This window comes from Poecilia mexicana, unplaced genomic scaffold (genome assembly GCF_051168715.1).
Source record: "Poecilia mexicana isolate PSO_F unplaced genomic scaffold, ASM5116871v1 scaffold_14, whole genome shotgun sequence".
Taxonomy (NCBI): domain Eukaryota; kingdom Metazoa; phylum Chordata; class Actinopteri; order Cyprinodontiformes; family Poeciliidae; genus Poecilia; species Poecilia mexicana.
This window is the reverse complement of record NW_028263383.1, coordinates 11289016-11310954: the sequence shown is the minus strand read 5'-3', so window position 1 is coordinate 11310954 and position 21939 is coordinate 11289016. Positions and strand designations below refer to the sequence as shown.

General features: G+C 37.7%; 1 protein-coding gene and 1 non-coding gene across 5 annotated transcripts in view; both read left to right on the top strand.

The window, feature by feature from the left end:
• Nucleotides 1-20695, top strand: part of LOC106933677 (procollagen-proline, 2-oxoglutarate 4-dioxygenase (proline 4-hydroxylase), alpha polypeptide 2) — a 30881-nt gene extending 10186 nt beyond the window's left edge. For 3 of the 4 annotated variants that reach the window (XM_088012175.1, XM_015013077.2, XM_088012173.1), the window contains 11 exons: nt 2921-3058; nt 4427-4666; nt 6523-6719; nt 7926-8102; nt 8843-8913; nt 10808-10907; nt 10979-11032; nt 12948-13013; nt 17482-17550; nt 17916-18012; nt 19934-20695. In XM_088012175.1, coding sequence (XP_087868301.1) covers nt 2921-3058; nt 4427-4666; nt 6523-6719; nt 7926-8102; nt 8843-8913; nt 10808-10907; nt 10979-11032; nt 12948-13013; nt 17482-17550; nt 17916-18012; nt 19934-20004 — 1280 coding nt within the window. In that variant the 3' untranslated portion in view covers nt 20005-20695. Of the gene's footprint in view, nt 1-2920; nt 3059-4426; nt 4667-6522; nt 6720-7925; nt 8103-8842; nt 8914-10807; nt 10908-10978; nt 11033-12828; nt 12889-12947; nt 13014-17481; nt 17551-17915; nt 18013-19933 lie in introns of all 4 variants that reach the window. The other variant, XM_088012174.1, reaches the window with a different exon arrangement.
• trnav-cac (transfer RNA valine (anticodon CAC)) lies at nt 1128-1200 on the top strand. The gene has a single exon. It is a non-coding gene; the product is annotated as a tRNA-Val (tRNA).
• Nucleotides 20696-21939: the final 1244 nt, after the last annotated feature.

Sequence of the window (21939 nt, the reverse complement as noted above, 5' to 3'; positions counted from 1 at the left end):
TTTTTTCTTTTTCCGCTGGATGAGTTACTCCCAGCGGTTTTTAAGTCTTCGCAGTCTGCAGTGGTTGAGCAGCGGACTGCGCATGTTGCCGTCTAATTAACATTTGCATCGTTATTTATTTCCTCAAGATAAACTGCCGGCTCCTCAAATGGATTAACACAACGTTGATTTCTCTTTAGTTTTCTCTGGTCTGTAATAGAGACTTGAATTTAACCCGTCATTTCAACCAAAGGTTTGAAATGCGCTTAAAAAAATAAAAATTGATTTTATTTTTTTAGCCATGACTCTGTAGAACCCTTTTGAAATGTTGATTCTATTTTTGATACCTTATTTATTGTATTTTTGAACCCTTATTTATTTTGAAGTGTTGATTTTATTTTTGATACCTTATTTATTGTAAAGTGTTGATTTTATTTTTGATACCTTATTTATTGTAAAGTGTTGATTGTATTTTTGAAGTGTTGATTGTATTTTTGAACCCTTTATTTTGAAGTGTTGATTGTCTGAAAGACCTTACACGTGAATTTCCCCATACGGGGTCTGAACCGATGACCTCAGGATTACCAGCACCGTGCGCTAACCTGCTGAGCTAACTCACCTACCTTACAAACTGTTGAGTTTCCATGGATTTAAGAAGAACTCACATGATGTTACCACAATGAAGATTTGATAAAAGTGCTTATATTCCAGTGTTTTTCAAAACAACATACATGATATTTTATTTTCCAGAGATTTTGTATTTTTAAGTGTTGATTGTATTTTTGAACCATTATTTATTTTTGAAGTGTTGATTGTATTTCACAGATATTTTTAATTTTAATGTGTTAATTTTATTTTTGAACCATTTTTTATTTGTAAGTATTGGTTTTATTTTTTAGCCAATTAGCCAAGTCTCTGCAGAACCATTTGTCTCTGCTAATGACATCTTTAATACAATTTTTTGATCCCAGGCTTAGTTTATTGACTGTAATGTGAAATTGGACACAAGTATAAGTTTGACAGTTACCAAGTTACCAAGTGCTCTCTGAGAGGATCTGTAAGTATTTGACATTGTTCCATGCCCATCGTTGACATTAGTCTCTTAACAAAATTTGGCTCATCTACCAGGAACACTGCAAAGAGCATGAGTTTCTGTAGTGTAGTGGTTATCATGTTTGCTTCACACGCAAAAGGTCTCTGGTTCGAAACCAGACAGAAACAGATTTTGCATGTTCTATTCATCACAAGTGTTTACTAAAGGTCAACAAGGGTTCTGTTTTGTCATGGTCTGTACTCTGAATCCAGGCATCTGAGTGCAGCCTCAGTTGAAATTTTCATGCTTTGCATCTCACATCTTCAACTTTGGAACCTCAAACTGAAACAAAGCAGAGGAGTTCAGTTCCTGTAGTGTAGAGGTTATCACGTTTGCTTTACATGCAAAAGGTCTCTGGTTCAAAACCAGACAAAAACGGTTTTTGTAGGTTATGCATCTCTTGGGGTGCAGTGAGACAAGAGCCTTCCTCTTTGCTGATGGTTCATTTGCCAATCGACTTCAATGTCGGCTTCTTTGAAATCGAAGCAACTTTACTTCAATTACCAATTGGCAGTTCAATGGCGTAATGCACATGTCAAACTCAAGACCATTGACTCATTATAAGCCTCTACAGAACTGAATGAGGGAAGTCAACCTTTTGTCTGGGGTGTTTTAGCAGGGATGCACTCCTGATTTGTACTGTCAATGTGGCCCGTTGAGGGGGGCCAATATGCTGAAGTGGCCCTCGGTGAAATTGAGTTTGACACCCCTGCCTTACAACTATTAACAGTCCAAAATGTGATTTCTTAGAAAATGTAAATATTACCAGACCTCTAGCAACTTGCATTGTGTTCTTCTCTCTTTCTTCATATGAAAAGAGGACTTTTGATCACTGAGCAACCGTCCAGGCCTTTTTCTCTCAGGTATAAACCTTTTGAGATTCTCACTGAGTAAAACGACAGTGTTTAGTCATACGACCATTTTGGTCCATGTCGTAGAAACATCTGTATGTGGTGACTGTACCGAGTCCAGCTGCAGTCCATATGTTGTGGATCAGCCTCAAACGTTTCAGTTGGTTTTGATTCGCAATCCCCAGCACTGAGACTGTGGTTATTCCTGCTTTTTCCATGCTTTTTCCTTCCGCTCAACTTTCTGTTTATTTGCTTGGATACTGCTGTCTGTGAGCAGCTAGCTCCTTTAGCTTTGATGTCGTGTGGCTTACCCCAACTGTCCAGTCAGCAGTCCTCCCTGTGGTTCCCCATTCATGTATGAAAATCACTTTTTATTGCTCCGTCCTATCCTGGTTTTGGGTTTTCAGTAGCTGTGATCCATAACAAAAATACATGCTCTTAATATGTCAATAAATTTGTAATTCATCTGAGCAATTTTCCCTTTTGACTCAACCCTCTGAAATAAATGAACTCTGATGATTCTTATTCATTCAGATTCACTTGGACAGTAATGAAACAGTCATTGTGGAGCACAGCTCTAAATACTTTAGGCTTCTGCTAATAGTTTCACAAATAAGTTGTAGATTCTTTTTTATTATTCACCCACATGTGTGTTTCATCAGAGCAGGTAGACCTGGACACAGATCTGCTCCACACTCTGTGTGTTAGAGGAATGTCTAAGAGGTGAAAATGATTTCAGTTGGGTTCAATCTTCTCAAGATTCATGTGTAGCTCTGGTTATGAACTCGCTGCTCCACAGCTGAGCTGAACAATATAAAAGCCAGCTGGGAAAGTTAATGCAGGAGTGGCTTCTCCCTTTACATACTGGCTTCATAAACCCTGAGCTGCAGGAGGCAAACAAGAAGTGCTGCTGCTTTTATGGACTCATTTTAAGTTATTGATTTCATTTTTTTCCCTTCACTAAGTTGTGATTTTTACATCCTTGCTGTTTTCACAGGTTTCATCGGCAACATCTCTGTACACAGGCAGTACTTTCCTGATGCAGAGGATGAGACCGGTGCTGCCAAGGCTCTGATGCGTCTTCAGGACACGTATCAACTGGATTCAGAAGCGTTCTCCAAAGGAAAACTGCCAGGTAATTAAATAGCTGGAAACGGTTGTGAAACAGTGTGTATTTATGCCTGTAAATGATGATTCTTTATTGGTGTTTTCACCATCCAAATTCCTCAGTCTCTTATTAGTTACTAATGCTTTGAAGATGAGCTATAGCCAGAAAATGCAGAACAATTTGAGGTAGAAACAATTTTGCAAGGAGGACAAAGAAACAAAAGCTGACCAACTGAAACAAATTCTTTTTATTTTAATACCTTTCTGTAGAGGATTATTGGGATGTAAACACAGTAGATGCAGGCAATTTGACTGCAGAAAGAGGTGAGGTAATTTTATTTATATAGCACATTTTCAGCAACAAGGCAATTCAAAGTGCTTTACATGAGTTAAAAGGAAATACAAACAAAATAAACCATAGGAAAGACAAAAAGAAGAAAGAGAGCTCTAAATCCTTTTCTGGGTTAAAAGTAATATAAACTAAGCAGTGATGTTCCTGTTAAGTATTTCTGGATTCTAAGTTTGTAGTTATTCTAATTCTAATTCTGATTCCATTTCTGGACTGTATAATATTCATCTAAATAGTGCGTACTCCACAATTTCTAATATTACTAATAAACTAAAATAATCCTTTTCTGGGTTAAATAGGGACTACTTCACCATTTCTAACAAACTAAAACAAAAAAGAGGAAAGGACACGTTAGGGCAAAAGGCAACATTCAGACAAAACAATGGGCAAAACAGAGACATGAGTGAAGGCGGTGACGTCACAGGGCCATGAAACCAGGTGGCTGAGGCTCCTGACATAGTCCGATAGAGGTGATGTTTATCGAGGAATGTCCTTGGGAGCGCTCAGCTCCACAGCTCCATGGAAACAGGAGTAGAGTCCCCCATAATGAGACAAACATATCCATGGTGAGAAAGAGTTCTCCTAAAATGTAAGTTTTCAAAAAGAAAAACAAAAAAAACAGAATTCATATTTAGTGCAGCCATTAGCTGAAATTAAAAGTGCAGTGGATTGAACCAGAGGTAGTATGAAGTACAAAGACACAGCTAAAAATCAAACCTCTGACATCTGCAGACGCTCCAAAGCTGCATGTGGGAGTAGCGGCTGGTGGAGAGAGGTTATCTGTTCTGACAGCGAGTTGTAAATGATTTTATTAGCCTAATTGTAAATAGTTTAAATAGAATATAGTAGAATCATGTATTCTTGCCAGCTTATCAGAGGAACTGATAATCCCTCTCTTTCTTATTCAAAACCAATAAAACCACTTCAGAGAAACCATGAAGTTAGAGAAGTCAGAAACGTAGATGAAACAGGCCTGAATAAACTGTTATTCTAAGTATTGCTAAAAGTACCTTGACATGTTAACCGTCTTAATGAATTCTCCTCCAGGTGTTCACTCCAACGCTGTCCTGACCGTGGATGATTGCTTCGACATGGGAAAGACGGCCTACAACGACGCAGACTATTACCATGCCGTTCTGTGGTTTCAGCAGGCGCTGAAACAGCTGGACGACGGAGAGGAAGCTGTGGTCACCAAGGCAGAGATCTTGGACTACCTCAGCTACTCTGTTTACCAAATGGGTGACATACCTCGAGCCATCGAGCTCACGCGCCGCCTTGTGGCTGTCGGTAAGTCTTGAGAACAATAAACCGATTCAGCCACCCTGACGTAAAGATGGGTAGTTTTAATCCTTAAATCACAAACCACCCTGTGATCAGAGTGGGGGTTTAGCTTCATGCTAGTGCCAGAAGGGTGTTGTCCAGGCTTTGTGGTTTTAAATTGTTATTTCTGCTGTGTAGGCTCTTTGGACAGCTGCAGGCCACTCACTTAGAGCTGTGGTGTCCTTGGTTACGCTTTGGGTGAAAAGAATTGACTAGAGTAGATACAGACGTACTTTCAGCCAGAAACTAGAGCAAAAATAACTCAATGAACATTTAATTTCCCAGGACAGCTCACACACAGAAAACTGTCAGTTTTTCCCCTTAGCTTTTGCCTTCAGTGCATTTCATTCCGATTAGCAGAAAGTAAAACATTGCAGTTTTATTGTTAATAAAAATTAGGCCAGATCTGGTGGTGAGGGACTCCAGTCTCTTTTCTTACCCTCATTATTGATGCATAAACCATCAGTGGGATAATTATGTTAATTCCTGCTTTATTGGGAGTTAACCATTCATCTCTAAACTGACTTATTGGTTCTTCTGCCAAACATTTTATTAGGAGACCATACAGATCTATATACATATGAAAACAAATACTCCAACATATGGGACTGTGAATTAATAATGTTTTGTTTTTAAACATTTCATATGTAAAAGAAAGAAATCAAAAGTCCTCAGAATGACAGCTGGACTCTACATGGACAGGCAGATGTAAACAATGAATGGATGTTTAGTGCCCCCTGCTGGCCTTTGGAGCATTTTACAAGACAAATTTACAAGGTTTTACTGTAGGCATACAGTGGGCCAGATACTCATGGTAAGCTTAATTATTTTATGCTTTAAGGTGAACATAAATGATGGGGACATGAAAAGTTTAGTATGGAAAAGTCTGAAATGTTCATATGAATAATGTTTTACGTGCTGGAAGTAAATCCTTTTTTTGTCGTTTCCTCTGCCCCATCATGAACCCTGTATAGAGAACAGCTTCTGGTCTTAATGCAGCCGATGTTTCTGGAAAAATACTTATTTAAACTCTACCAAGAATTGTAATGGATTTACCTTGACATCATCTAGCCCTAGATCATAACAGCAATAATTGTACATGAAATTAACATTAACCCTTTTGAGAAATTATTTGGCTATTCTGTCATAAATGAACTTCCTGTTTAGGTCACTATTGTACTATTTTGCTATATAATACCCAGACTTATATACAAGGGTCTGCCAGATTGCCATTCCACCGTTTGCTCACCTTTTAATTTAATACAGAATTAATGTATTTCCCATAAATACCACTAGAGGGTAGACCAGTCCTTCAAGTAACTTTCAAATCTGCAGATAAAAAAGTAGTAAAGTTTAATGAAGTATTCATCAGTAAATTTAAAAGTTGACCAAAATGACTAAAGTAATCTAGCTGTTAGCCTGATTGTAAGATCTGACCTTTTTTCTGCTTGCTTTATATTTTATAGTTCCTGACTGTGTGAGAAGTTCTCATAATCTATGCAGTTTTTATTATTATTTCCCTCTTGATATGAACATCCATTTTGTTAACTAGTAATCTAAAGAGAATTACATCTAAAGAGATTAAGTTTCATTTTTGATCATCTGCACCATGCACCTTAATGAAATAAACTCACTTCACAAAAAATATGAAAATAACCTCTGTCCCCTTTTTTAACTAAATCTTGCATTTCACAGTGTCAGATTCATGGTTTCGCTTTGTTTCAGAAGACATAATGGAAGTTGGAAAACCTAAATTAGTCAGATTGGCAGGTTTTCTGATTGATTATTGAGATGCTAACAATGCATCCTTTCTACACTGTCAGACCCCAGCCATGAGAGGGCAGGAGGAAACCTGCGTTACTTTGAGCGGCTGCTGTCCAAACAGCTCAATGAGATGAACCAGGCCTATCAGCCGGCCTCTGAGGAGCCCATCCATCTGGGGACTTACACCCGACCGAAAGACCATCTGCCAGAGAGGGAGTCCTACGAGGCTTTGTGCAGAGGAGAGGGGCTCCAGATGGTGAGATTTGGACTTTTCATGACGTCTTTATCAGTCACAGGTGGACACAGCGTCAAGGCAAGTCATTACAGACTCCCTGAAACAGGTGTCCAAGCATCACTGATAGGACAGAACAGTCCTCTCAGTCAACCTAATGGTTTAACAAAATAAGACTGGAGCTCACCTATGTGTTCAGTCTATGCAATCCCAACAAACTTCATGCAATAGAAATGGAAAATAACATATTCCTAACAGTTTAAAGAAAACATTATTCTAAGGATAAAACAATAACTGTCAACACATGGATGAGCCCCAGTTTTTTTGTTCATCATCCAGTGAGGTTGTGACATGACTTTACTATAGTTTCAGTGATTTTTTTACGCCTGTTTCAGGTTAACTGTCATTACTTGTGACTTTGAAGACATACGAGGTCTTGAAGTGTTAGTCTCTATGTCTCTACTCACACCACATTTAGACAAGAAACAGTGTGCTCAAGTATTTCCTGTCTGCTATTTTCTTCAAATAAGTCCTGAACTGAAAGGTGTTTTTCAGTCTTTTGACTGACTGAAAAGGTTTGTGAACATAAATAACTTCCTGATTTGTGCCAACTAATATTTTTCTCTGTTTTGTTGACAGAGAGGAGAACTGCAAAATTCTTTGATTTCTTATAATTAACTGTGGATTGGTGGATTCAGTTATTTAAATATTGAAAATATTAAACCTATTCCTATTTGCCAAATATCAGCATTTTGTCGTGTGGACTGACATCTCATTTACCTGCTGTCTGGTGTAATCACATCCCCAATTCTCAGTCTTTGTGCCTCTTTTGAGCCATGGTGAAATTTAAAATGAAGAGAGAATAAAGAAGCATGCATAGTTTGAGAAGATGTCTGCTGTTTTTAAACATTCAGGTAAAATTAGCTGCACAGTATAGATGGGAATCCCAAATTAAAATGCTAAATATTATTTATAAAATTCACTTTCCAGACCTGCTAAATTGATATCATACTAACTTACTAATTTTAAACTGTTTTATAGTCACACACATCAATTATGCAAAATTATTTGCACACGTTTTGTCTGAAAAATAAAGACAAATCATGACGAAATAAATGTTTTACTGGAATATTTTCAGTAAAGTGCAGAAAGACAGTTAAATGATATTCCTCAGCATATCATTACTAGTGATTTTTTATGGTTAGATTTATTTTTTTGCATTTCTCCCAGACTGAAGCGAGGAGGAGTCGTTTGTTTTGTCGCTACCAAGATGGCCGTGGGAACCCTCGCCTCCTGCTGAAGCCGATGAAGGAAGAGGACGAGTGGGACAGCCCCCACATTGTTCGCTACCTGGAGATGCTGTCAGATGAAGAAATTGAAAAAATTAAAGAGCTGGCTAAACCCAGGGTGAGATGAACAACAATGAATTAAAACTACAGATTTTCTCTGACTCTGCTTCCATAAAAGTCAGATATCGTTTGTCAGCGTTTCACCTTATAGTTGCCTGGAAAGGCGACTTGCAGATGTCGATCTTATCTGTTGAAGGAATTGTTTAAATCACTATATCCTTTTCTGTTAACAGGAAACAAATAAATATAAATAATTTGGTAACTTTACAGATTATTCCTCATTCAGATTAAAAAAAATCTCTGTTTCGTTCTTCAGGAGAACAAGTGTTTACATGCCTCAGATCAAAAGAAACATTTTAACTTTAAAGGAGTGGAATTGTAATCAGATAAACAATTGTGCAATATCCTGTAATTTTCCTTATTATCTATAGTGATGCATGAGTCCTTTACCTCAACCAAAAAATGTCTGTGCCCCTGATCCAGAGCACAATCATCCTGCATTAACAAAAATATAGAGATGCACTTCTGAATGGAAGAAAACAAAGTTTCTGGGTGTTGAAGATAGAAAAAACAACATTAATTGCCTATTTGCATTTCTTTACTTTGTCAAATCACACTGGCAATTATGTTACATTATTTTTCCTAAAAGTAATTTAATTGTTTTATAGTTGGATGGATTCATTGTCATGTGAATGAGCTGAAAATCAACATGCAACCTAAAGCCAGTGTAGAAACAAGTGAACTAGATAAATTCCTCTAGTATAATGTTTATTTTGTGCTTTGCGTTGTTTTTTTAAGCTTGCCAGAGCTACTGTTCGTGATCCCAAAACAGGAGTTCTGACCACAGCCAACTACAGAGTGTCGAAAAGGTCAGTAATAAAGGTGTAGAATCCATGTGTTCCCTTTTGCTGATTTTATTCTCTAAAATGTGATGTCTGGTAGACATTCTGCTCTTACTCACTGTTACTGCATATCTGCTGTGGCCACTATAAAATGCAATTTTTTATGTAGCAAACAAATAGTGTTAAACTTTCAGTCACCACGAAACACATCAAACGTTTGAGCCAACTGTTACATCGTGGCTCAGATTAACTTGCTTCAATAATAATTAATCTGATTTCACGCTGTTTTGTGGCTCTGGTTTTTAATAAGACTGACACCAAAAATTATTGATAATTTATGTGAGAATCATGAATATTTATCACCAGCATAAACTGCTGAATGTTAATAGATGATGATGGATGATTTGCACAGGAAAACCAGATTCTTTGAGAGGCAGGTGAAACAGAGCAGTTTGAAACAGATGAAAAAAATTGAAAGCAGGTGAATATTAAGTCCAACAGATCTGAGGTAGTACATGAATTATATGAAGTCTGAATATGATGAGGATATAAAACAAAAAAATAACAAAGAACTAGTTCAAAAAGAGACAAACGATGTGGCAAAGAAACATCAGTAAAATACAGGAGTGTAATTAATTTAATAGCTGAATCAACATCTGGGGTTATTTAGAAATCAAATAAATTGCGCTTGTTAAGTCATTTTGATGTAAATGTCTTGGCTTGGTTACACCAGATTATTTTCTGCCATCATAAAACCATGTAATGTGGTTTGTCAGGCTTGTGTCTTTTTTTTTTTTTTTTGGTCCAGAACCAGGGATGGGTTCTGAATACTGTCACAAAACCCAAAACCCTCCTACTCCATAGCCATGAAGCCTAAGCTGGCTTCGCTTTGTCCAACAGCAGAGTTAGAATACCGACACACAATAACTAACTTTACCAATAACCTGTATCTAAAACTGTAGTGGTGATTGTTTGTCAAACCAAACATCCAATAAAAGTTCCACTAAGCCACTAGTAAGGCACTGGGGTCAAGTTTCTCAACGCAGGCAAAAGAAGGTTCAATGTCCAAACATGTAGATTGTTCTTGATGATTTATTTTCACATTTTAGCAAAACAATTACAGAGTTCAAACTTCCCTTTGCTCTCCTGCTTCCTCTCTTGCTCTGGTAAAAACCACAGGCCCCTAACCCAAATCAATCAATCAATCAAAGTTTATTTGTATAGCACATTTCAGCAGCAAGGCATTTCAAAGTGCTTTACATAAGTTTAAACAGTGAGAAAGAAAAATAAAAAGAAAGTAATAAAAAGATAAAAAGAAAAGATAAAATCATTCTGTTGGACTTCCTGTCCATTCAAGTTATATGATCTACTGAGATCTTCCATTTCTTAACACGGGTATTAGCCAGGCCCCGCAGCCTAACAGGACAAGGCCTCCAGCCTTGCAGCACCAGGCTCCGTCCGCCTGTCAAATGCCTGCTGGTCCTTTACCAGGCCCCTACACTTATAGAAAGTGGACCAACCCACATCACTTCCTGTTTACTTAGAAAATAAATAAGAAAAATAATAAAACAAAAAATAAATAAAATCAATGATTATTAGCCTGCAAATAAGTTCTGTAAATAATACAAAAAATATAAATTTAAGAATAAACTAACAAAATTCAAATGGATAAAGAAAATAAAGAATAAATAGCTCCAACAAAAACTTTAAATCTGTTTTAATAAGTGGATTGTCATTTATTTTAGACCATAATTATGAGTCTTTACCAGTTCTACTTAAAGTAAAGATTGATCCAGACATGCATTTATCCATATTATTTGTTTACAAAGGTTAACAGTTGAAATAAACTTGGATAAGCTGTCCACTACGTTTTAACTGAGCACTTAGTGAGTCTGCATGCATTTTGTGTTTCTGTCTTCAGTGCATGGTTGGAGGGAGAGGAGGACCCTGTAATCGAAAGAGTTAATCAGAGAATAGAAGACATCACTGGCCTCACAGTACAAACTGCAGAGTTACTCCAGGTAATTGACCTTTATTATCACTTATCACTTCTTATTTTCTGTTAATTAACGTTCTATAAATGGCTTGTCAGGTTGCAAACTATGGAGTTGGAGGACAATACGAACCACATTTTGACTTCTCAAGGGTAAGTTTCATTTTTAGTGATATTCTGATGTTTGGTGGAATCTGAAAATTGCAGAATTGCTCTTTTAATAATTCATTTCAGATTTAGTCTAATCTCCATTGTATAACACACTGCTCAAAAAATAAAGGGAACACCTAAACAAAACATTGTAACTCCAAATCAGTCACACCTTTGTTGAATCAGTGTCACCAGTTAGGTAATAACACTTACTGTGAAACGGTTTCTCCTGTTGTGCAAATGGAAAACCCAACAGGTGGAAATGAGAAACAATTAGCACGAACACCCCGATAAGAATGATTCTGCAGGTGGTGACACAGATCATTTCTCTGTTCTCGTTCTTTCTGGTTGAACTTTTAGTCACTTTCATTTTCACTGAGCACATGTGACAGAGTCTGGAAACACCGTGGAGAACGTTATGCTGCATGCAGCATCCTCCAGCATGACCGGTTTGGTGGTGGGTCAGTCATGGTGTGGGGAAGCATTTCTTTGGATCACAGCCTTCATGTGCTGGTACCAGGATGAAATCCTCAGACTTATTATGAGACCATATTCTGGTGCAATGGGCTCTGGGTTCTTATGCGTGACACTGTTAGGCCTCATGTGGCTGAAGTGTGTCAGCAGTTCCTGCATGACGAGGGCATTGATGTTATGGACTGACCTGCCTGTTCCTCAGACCTGAATCCAGTTGTGCACATCTGTGACATCATGTTTGGTCAGTCACCAAAACCACTTCTCACCACAGACTGTTCAGGAGCTAACTGAGGCTCTGGTCCAGGTCTGGGAGGATATCCCTCCCAGAAAATCCACCGCCTCTTCAGGAGAAAGCCCAGGCGTTGTCTGGAGATTATACAGACACATGGAGGCCACACCCACTACTGAGCCTCGTTTAGACTGAGGAATGTTCACTGACGTTTCATCTGCCTGTCATGTTATTTCCCACCTTCATATTGAGTATGAATCCAAATCCAGATCTCCAGGGTGAAATAATTTTGATTTATATTGAGGATTTTTTTATTTTCATCCCAATCAAATCCACTGTGTTAATAATAAAGTATTTCACTGAGAATATTTAATTAATTGGGATCTAGAATGTGTTATTTTATTGTTCCCTTTAATTTATGAGCATTATATTATATTATATTATATTATATTATATTATATTATATTATATTATATTATATTACAGACCTTTACAGCGTTCAGATCAGGGGAAATACATGAAATACATTGTAAGTTTTTGGTTGTTATGTGACGAAATGTGGTTCAAAAGTAGTCAATACTTTTGCAAAACACCAAGTTGTTGATGGTTAATAGTCCATGGATATCATTTAAAAGCATAAATAATGACACTTTTAATGCAAAGTTGCTCTAAAAGTTGCATTAAAAGTCCGTTAAAAATGCCAACTTTGCATTAAATTATCATAATTTACGAAATCATGCAAAGTTAGCATTTTTAATGGACTTTTAATGCAACTTTTAGAGCAACTTTGCATTAAAAGTGTCATTATTTACAGAATGACACTTCATGACAACTGTCATAAACATTCATAAAGACTTCTTTATGTTCATGACAGATGTTATGTCATGTTTATGACAGTGCCATGTCAGTCTAATGCACACCTCTTCAAATAAAGTGTTACCGAAAACTGTATGATGGGGACAATTTATCTGGTCGAAATTGATTCATTTGAATATAAAATCTGACCTTTAATTTGAGTGCAGTGTTTGCCCTAAGCGGCAGGGTCCAAGTGTGAGACTTTCAGAAAATAAGTTAAACGTATAAACATCTGTTGCAGCGCCCCTTTGACATCAGTCTCAAGGTCGATGGAAATAGACTTGCTACCTTCCTAAATTATGTAAGTAATGATGTGTCTTGTTTTTATCTTGAATTTTCTCTTAAATTTTATCTTTATAGAAAGAGGAACCTGATGCTTTCAAAAGGTTAGGCACTGGAAATCGCTTGGCGACATGTTTAAACTACGTAAGTACAAGCATTCAGTCGCCGCTGATTGTTGACCGGCTGATTGTTGACCGGCTGATTGTTGACCGGCTGATTGTTGACCGGCTGATTGTTGACCGGCTGATTGTTGACGGTGTTAAAGGTGACTCCTGGTTTTTGCTATGTTCTTTTCAACAGTAATTTAGTTGAACTAATAAAAAGCAGAACAAACTTGATGTTTTTCAAATGGCTCCAGACTAAACAGAACATTCCCAACCAGTGACAAGAAAAGGAATAATTTTGCAATCCCCAGGTTGCTCTCTGGATCATACTGTCTCATCACAGCTTTATTCCATTACGTTTTCTCTGCTCCTCATAACTGGGACGTTTTTCAGTGGTTTTCTTGCACAAGACATTTGTCATTATAGACAACAGCTTTTTTTCATTAGATCCTTAATCTACTCCACCTATTTTATTCCAGATATTGCCTATAGTTCACACAAATCAAATTTAATCAAATAACACTTGCATTTCATGTGCCCTGTTTTGTAATTGTGGGTTTTTATCCATCTTATTATTTTTTAACTGGTTGTGGTTCCCCTTGTGTCAAAAACTCCCAAATCAGTCCATGTTACTCTACAGGAGGTGCGGCGGGGCAAAGGGATAGAAACCTGCTTTTGACTGGAGTCAAAAAAAAGGTTAGGGGTGTTTAAGGTTAAGAAAAGACAGAAATGAGAGGTCGTCTTCCACAAAACACCAAAATCCAACATATGATGAACAATAGTATGGTATGTTTGTATTTACAGAATACAGTGGTATGAAAAAGTGTTTGCCTTCTTCCTGATTTCCCTTTTTTGCGTGTTTGTCATACGTGGTGTGTCAGAACATCAAACCATATGAATATTAGTAAAAAACAACGATGAGGCATGACCATAAACTGTTGGAAAACCCTCCAATGTGAATGAATTACAGCATTTCTGCAAAAATGAGTTGGCCAAAGTTCTTCCACAGCTGTAGAAGACTCTTTGCAAATTATTGCCAGTTATTGCTGCCAAGAGTTGGACAACCAGCTCTAAGATTTGGGGAGGAATCACACTTTCACACAGGGCCATTTAGATTTGGATTTTCTTCTCCCTTAATAATAAACATCATCTTTTAAAAACTGTATTTCAGGATTGACTAGCATTTGAATTGGTTTAATGTTCTAAAACACTGAAATATACAAAAAAAATAAAATTGGTAAAGGCTGACCACTTTTTTCACCCCACTGTGTATCGTAGAAGTTAAGACAGATGGGTTGGTCTTATGCCTTAAACTTATGTCAGTGGACAGTAGGAAACTCTGTGAGTGAAAAAGAAAAACTGAAACATTACACCATGATCTGTGCACAAGATAACTGTTTTTATAAGAAAAAAAATGGATAATTACTGAAAGCAAGAAACCCTTCAGAGAGACGGCATTAGTAAACCGTCTCTCTGTCCAACAAAACACACCGCAGCAGAGAAGCTCACTGATCGCTGTTCCTGCTGATTGAAACAATGCCTGGATCGCATTTATAGAATCTGATTTGTGGTGTTCAGACTGCTGTGAAAAGATAAGATATAGGTCACGTAAGGGCAAAAGAAAAATCTGCTCTGGGTCACTTCAGGCTGCCTTAGTGTCCTTTTTGCCACTTCATTCCTCTGAGAATGGCTTTTCTGTCGTTGCCTCTGTGAAAACAAAGTACAGATCTAAACTTCATATTTAGGATAAATTGAGTGACAGCAACAAGCGGGGAATCTTGCTGTAAACGGATGTCAAATGCAGAAAAGGCTTGATGTACTTGTACAACCAAAATCACATAAAGTAAAGCACAAACAGCTAATCAATGACTGGCACAGAACTCTGCTGCTGTGCAGAGAACCGCTGCAGACTGGAGTCAGGAGTTCCTCCACACATAAAGTGGTTTAAATGAAAACAAATGCTGCTTTTATTTAAAATCTATGATCTGATGACAGAATAACTGTTTGGCACTCAGGGAGGTTTCACTTGCAGGCCTGCTGTATTCCATTAAATATGTGTATCTTCCATGGAGTATATAACTTTACAACAAGATTATAATATGGAGTTTTTGGTCTGGAAGTGCCATAACTTTATGTTGCACTCCAATGGCAACAAGCCCAGACTGCAGATTTTTTAATTGTATGCGAGTTAAATGTTTTGAAAACTGACATAGCAGTTTTCAAAATCTCCTTTCAGAACAGCTGTTACGCCCCCAAGGTCGAGGGGTCCAGGGGCGGCAACATAAAATGTGTCCAGAGTAACAAGTGGAAAGTAAAATGGTTTATTGCAAAAGAAAGTTTCACAAAACAATACAATTTAACCCAATTAACACAAAACAAAAGGGATTAACAAACTCAAGAATGTCAGGTGCAAATCAAAGTTACAAAATGTCAAAACAAGTCAATTCAAAGTAAACTCAAAATAACCCAAAAGGGGAAGAAAAAAGAACACACAAAGGGAATCCTAAGGGGAGCACCAAGCCTCCCAAACACGAGCTTCTAGCTTGTGAAATTAAACTAGAGCAGTCAAACTGCTTAGCAGAACAAGCAAAAACAAAACAGTTCAAAACTGCCACAGCAGTTGTACAAAATGGTTCAAAATAAACTGCCTAAAGCAGTTTCACCACCAAACATGGGTGACAGCTTCACAAATCCTCTTCCAACTAGCTTCCCTACTGGAGGAATGGACTCAGGAGCCTTTTAGATGGTACAGGTGGGCCTCATTAACATCTGATTGGCTTGCCAATCCTCTGCTGGTCCAATGGTGTAGCTGCTCTCCTGCAGCCTTCAGGCAGCCAATCAGGAAGGTCAGGCAGCCAATCAGGAAGGTGTGCTCTCACAGCTGAACCTGCATAACAAAAGGGGAGCCTGCACAGCCTCCAGAGGCCAGGGGCCAACAGCTAATTTCCATTGTACTAAACACTGGGCCAGGGGATTTGGAGCAATTTGTGTTGCTTTGTAAAGACTATCTCTCAATGAGAGAAATATGATCATATTTGTTTGTAAAAACTTCAGATAAAATTGTTCTGTGACTGATCTCAGTCTCCTGGAAGAGGGACAGATATTTATGTTACAGTTCAGCAAGGGCGTAGGTTTGGTCTAAGTTTTGGTGGGGACCTTGACACCCCCCCCCCCTCCAGCACAGTGAAATGCCGAAGAGCACCGAACATTTTTGAGAAGGGGGGGAAACCACATTGGCTTAATAACCCCCTCCCCCCAACCATAACCATATCATACATCTTGTGTATACAACCAGATACAGTCATACTCAGCAGATCAGTTCAAGAACACTTTACTTTTTCCTTTACAAAATTCAGCAAACGTTACAAGTAAGATCAAAAGAAATATCCTCTGGATACTCCCTGGTCACTGGCACTCACACTGACTGCCTCCTATAGAGCAAACAAAGCGTAACCTGGTTTGTATTCACACTAGCTTAACTTAATTTAAGACTAACACTTCAAATGCCATATTTACTGAGATAATTTCACAGTATATTTCATATCTGAGAACTAACACCTCACCTGGAGCCCTGAAGCTCCAGCCACCTCTCCATCGTTCTGCTCTGCCCCTTGCTCTGCTGTCTGAGCATCCTATGTGAAAAAATATTACATAATTAACAGACCTATTCTACCTCACATTCAGTGCTGACCTTACTAAACACCGGACTTTACAACAAATGCGTTGCGTGATAGATATCTAACTTATGGGTCCACTCACTGTACTTACAGCCGACGTAGCGAAATAACTTCTAATGTCTGTCCTTTTCTTTTTTGGTGGCGACATGGTCTCGGAGACTCAGAAGGAGACGCGTGTGCCCAGCTAGCCGCCGCCTTTTGCAGCTAATCAAAGAACGTCCGACGATTCAACTGACTCCCCCTCCCCCCCGACAGCACCGTTCCGACACGGTCTCGGAGGCTCATAATAAATGTCAAACTAAGAAGCTTCCGTTCCGCGCACCGCCTGTTGCTGCTAATCAAAGATCGTAGATCCACGTTCTTTGAGCCAATATGGCAAAAATTGGTCGGGACTTTTTCATATCCCGTGAATATTGGTCGGGACATGTCCCTACCGTCCCTACCCAAACCTACGCCCATGCAGTTCAGTATGAGCAGGAATCCTTCCTGTCCTCATTTGACATAAATGTCAACTTCACTCTCGGTTGAAGTGATCACATTTTCTTATAGTACCACTGCTGTAACACCGCAAACAAACCCTTAGAAAACAGAAAACACCAGTTATTACAAACGTTCTATCTCAGCAAAAGCAGACGAGGTTTAAATCTTTTTCAACCTGAATTTTATCCATGTGACAATCTATTTAATTCTTCCATTATCTTTAACTAAAAATGTTTATCAGTCTGAGAGGACAAAAAAAGTTACAAATACCCTAACTGGTGGTTTAGAGGGTATACGTATATTCACAGTGTTGTTATTGTTCTCATCTGTAATTGTGTTGTTGGTTCTCAGATGAGTGACGTCGAGGCCGGAGGAGCGACAGTCTTCCCTGACTTTGGGGCTGCAATCTGGCCAAGAAAGGTGATAAAACCTGAAATCTCTTTGTTGTTGTTTTACTGAATGTGTTTTTTTTCCTTCTTTCCAAAGTTTACAAAAATCTTCATAAGACTCTGATGTTAGCAGTATATTTAAATAATATACCAAATAATTCTGATAATGAAACTTCTGAAATCTCTACTATAAACAGAACATTTTACAATATTTGTTCCTTTCTTTGTTGAATAAAAACTGAACTTTACTGCATAATTTTATCACAAGGATCAATTGGAATGTATCTTCTTAACTTTGAATCTGTCATGATTTCACTTTTTTTAGACATATGCTATATAAATAAAACTGAACTGAATAAAGAAATAAAAATAAAACTGAAACAAATGTATCCACAGGGAACATCAGTGTTCTGGTATAATCTCTTCAGAAGTGGAGAAGGAGACTACAGGACCAGACATGCAGCCTGCCCAGTTCTTGTAGGGAGTAAATGGGGTAAGTTTAGATATGTGAGAAAATTATAAATGACTAAACTGAACTTAATTTATATATAATAAAGTAAAAAGCGGAAAGAATCTTTTTAGTGGTCTCACAGCAGATCTCTAGTTACTGCCAATAAATAAAGGATTGCCTGATTAAAGTTTGGTGCATCACTAGTTTTTGCTCTTTGACACTAAAACACAGCATGTTCAGATCTCTTCATTTAACAGTTGGTTTCCTGAGGACGTATTACAACTGATTATGACTGTTCAAAGGTCTCTGCAACTCATTCAAATATCCCTGGATTGTGACAAATTTGAGAAAAGCTCTTTAATTGTGAAAGGAGTCAGTGATGCTGCCACAGTGAGTGTTGGTTGTCTAAAATTGATTTTCACTGCTAATTTCCTGGAGATGCTCTAAAAGCATTAAAATGTATTAAAAGACATTCCCACAACGACCACACAGTATATTCCTGTCATAGCACAACAAACCAGCTCCAGCTTGACGGGAAGGAACCTCACAAATATATTACACAACTCTGCACTGCAGTCCAGCACGAGGATTTTTATTTCACCTGCATATTGGAAGTTTCTGCACATCCCTCATCAGTTCCAGCTTTGCTGTGGAGGAAACATCATAGCTTGATTTTCTTGTCAGTAGCATCTCAGATTGAAATCTTATGGAGAGTGTTTTATTTTCCATCATCTGTTGGGGTAGCAGCATCAGAGCCGGTGAGTTTAAAAAGGCTGGTTCTGTTTGAGGGAACTGCTCTGCAAACAAAGCTTCTTCATAAAATTAAGAAAATTAGACGACCCAGTTTAGTTTCTTAGTTGATGTTGTCTGAACCTCGGTCTATAGCAATATGGTTCTGAAAATGATCATTTTGTTTTACTGTATATTATGTGTATTGTTGAAATGACAGTGCAACAGAGTTACACTAGTTCTACATAACCTACACACCTGACTCCACTCCTGCCCCTCCGGTCATGTATCCTTAGATGTTAATGCTTACACACCAATTACTCTAATCCCAACCCTTGAAGAGAATTTACATTATCCACTTTGACAGTTCACACTTGCTCACTCAAAAAGCTGCTTTCAGTCCAACACATTTTACCTTCAGATTTTTATATTTTTCTCTGATGTACAATTTGGCCATGAGTAATTACTGCTGATATGTCTTAGAGGCTCGTCATTATAAGCCAGGTGCTGAAGTGGTTATTTAAGCACAAATTTCTAAGAATATTTGGAAGTTGACAGTAAAGCTGTTGAATCACCTGATGAACTTGAAAGAGAGTGAGATCAACAAAAATCTAAAATAAAGCTTTCTGTTACTCAACAAAATGTGTTTTAATACTTGGTTGCAAAGAATGATTGAAAAGAGGTCAGATGTTTTTTTACGTTGGTCTCCAGGTGTGTGCACGTCAAAGCAGGGACTTTGGTTTCCTTCTTTTTACCTATCAATTCTAAATCCTGAATTTATCTAGAATTTAACTTCACAACTCAAAGTTTCCTCCCTCCACAGGTTTTCTGTGATTAAATTCAGGAGGGAGAAGTTTAATTTGACATTTTCTGTCAAGCAACAAGTTGAGTTCAGAACCTTTTTAAAGGAACATCGTGTGAAATATGTATGTATCATGGACACATAACTGGTCTGAACAAATCTGGATTCTTCCTGATTATTTCAAGAGCAAATCAATTTAGCACTCTCTTTTTCTAAACAGACCATAATAATTGTAGACTGTTCATTTCTTTGCACTTTAAGTAAACCTACAAATTCAACAAGGTGTGACATTTCCTCAAGGTTTCTATGATAAGAAGTGTTTTAATTTTTTCTGTACAAATCAGAACCATACAGAGGATGACTGTTTTTCAAACAATTTTCTCCTGATCACAGAAGATTTAAGCCACTTTTACTTTTTGTATGTGTGAATAGTGTCGAACAAGTGGATACATGAGCGCGGACAAGAGTTCAGGAGACCATGCGGCCTGACGGAAGTGGACTGAAGCTCGCTCCAGGCCTGTGTTTACCCTCCTTAGTGCCTGTTTCAGGCTAAATGTTGCAACACAGACACATTGTGCAAAACCTTTCAACATGTCTGCATGACTAAAAAGTGGTTTGCAGGGGAACCGACATCCAGAGAGCTCAGTGTCTCAGTCATTATTTTCACCACCCTGGTTCAGTTGATCAGACGATTAAAAGACAACAATTCTGAATTTAACCCTCACGAATATCATGATTAACATTTTTATTTTCAGAAATTCACATCTCTTTTAGTTGTCTGCTACCTGTCTGAGGTGGCAGACAAGGTTTCCTTAAAGCACTATAAGTGCAATTTAAGCTCTATGGTGAAACATTTCACTACTTGTTCAAATTAAGTAGCATTAAAGCTACAGAGGAACCAAAGTCTTATTGATGTGATTTGTTTGTACGGTAGATGTGCTGCGTTTATGTTTTACTAACTATTCCCACGCTGTCTGATGCATTATGGTCTAGTGTGAGTAACAGCCTTTTGTTTATTCTCACTGCAGATTTGGAACAGAATTATATTGGTTCTTCTTCAAAACTTGCAGCAAAACACTGTCTGCAAATTATGTGCATTTTGTTTTTATTTATAGTGTGCTTAAATTATGACATGTTTGTATTTTCATTCCCCAAGTTGTCAATCAAAAGGTCAATAAACAATGTTTTATTAGATTTCCTTGCAATTGATGTTCTTTATTGATCACCAAGTGTAATCAATTACTATTATTATTATTTTACAAATTACTCTGAAGAGGCCATTCCTTGTGGTGGTACAAGGATTCTTTACTGATTCAGATGAAAATTGGTGGAAGATGGATGGATCCTATCCACAAACTATGACCAGAAGTTGTTAAAAAACATATATAAGTTATGTAAATAGATATCTATCTTTTTCTATTTCATAATGCAATGTTCCTTTTTCCATTGTCAGCAGAAGCAGCCCATCACTGGGCAGAGTTGAATCTTGAATCTTCACCTACTTGAAATTCATCTGGTGATAATAAATAACGAGCTAAACTAAATCCCATTTCGGTTTATTACAGTATTGATACTGGTTTGAAGACATGTTTTATTGTAGCCTTGCAAAACCAAAGAGTTCATCTGAAACCATTTGATCCAAAGTTAGAATGAACAACCGATACAAAGTGACAAAAGTTGGTCAGAGCAGCACAAAAAAAACAAAAAAAACTTTTAATATTAATAACAATTAACAAAACCCCTTATTAAAACGTTATATTAAACCACACACTCAGTTACAAAACGATCAGCTTTGAACAGATTGATTCTGCAGTCGTTACAGCATGTTTAAGTGATGATGGTGTGTAATGTGTGAAAAGGCTCCCAGCTTAGCGTTTTGCTGGCCTCCTGGGTTTCTCCAGGTATGGCATGTGAGTAAATGAAAGACACCTGCTGGGTTAATCTCATTTATATTTGCCAGTTTTACTTCCAACATCAATGTAATTTCTTCACACCCTGCTAATAGGCCTTGAACATGTTGGGGCCGATGTAAACCTGGAATGTGGTACAGTGGCTCAGCCTTCGTGACTCGATGTGGTCCACCGAATCTGAGGCAAAATGGCTCCAGCGTGGGGCAGATGAAAGAGATATTTTATTAACTTGGTGTCTGACTGACACAGATCAAAGTGTGAACGCATTAAGGTGCTGATTAGCGATTCTAGAAAAAAAAAACAACAACACCTGCACAGTGCCTTACAAAAGTATTCACACCTGTTGAGGTTTTTCACATTTTGTCACATCACTACAAACCAAGACAGTCAGCCTCATGTAGAAGGAAATTTGATTAATTTTGAAAATACTTTTGTATTTAATCTTTATTCTGAGACCCCAAAATAAACTCCAGAGCACCTGACTGCATTCAGGACTTCTCTAATTAGTAAATGAAATGTTAATTTGTG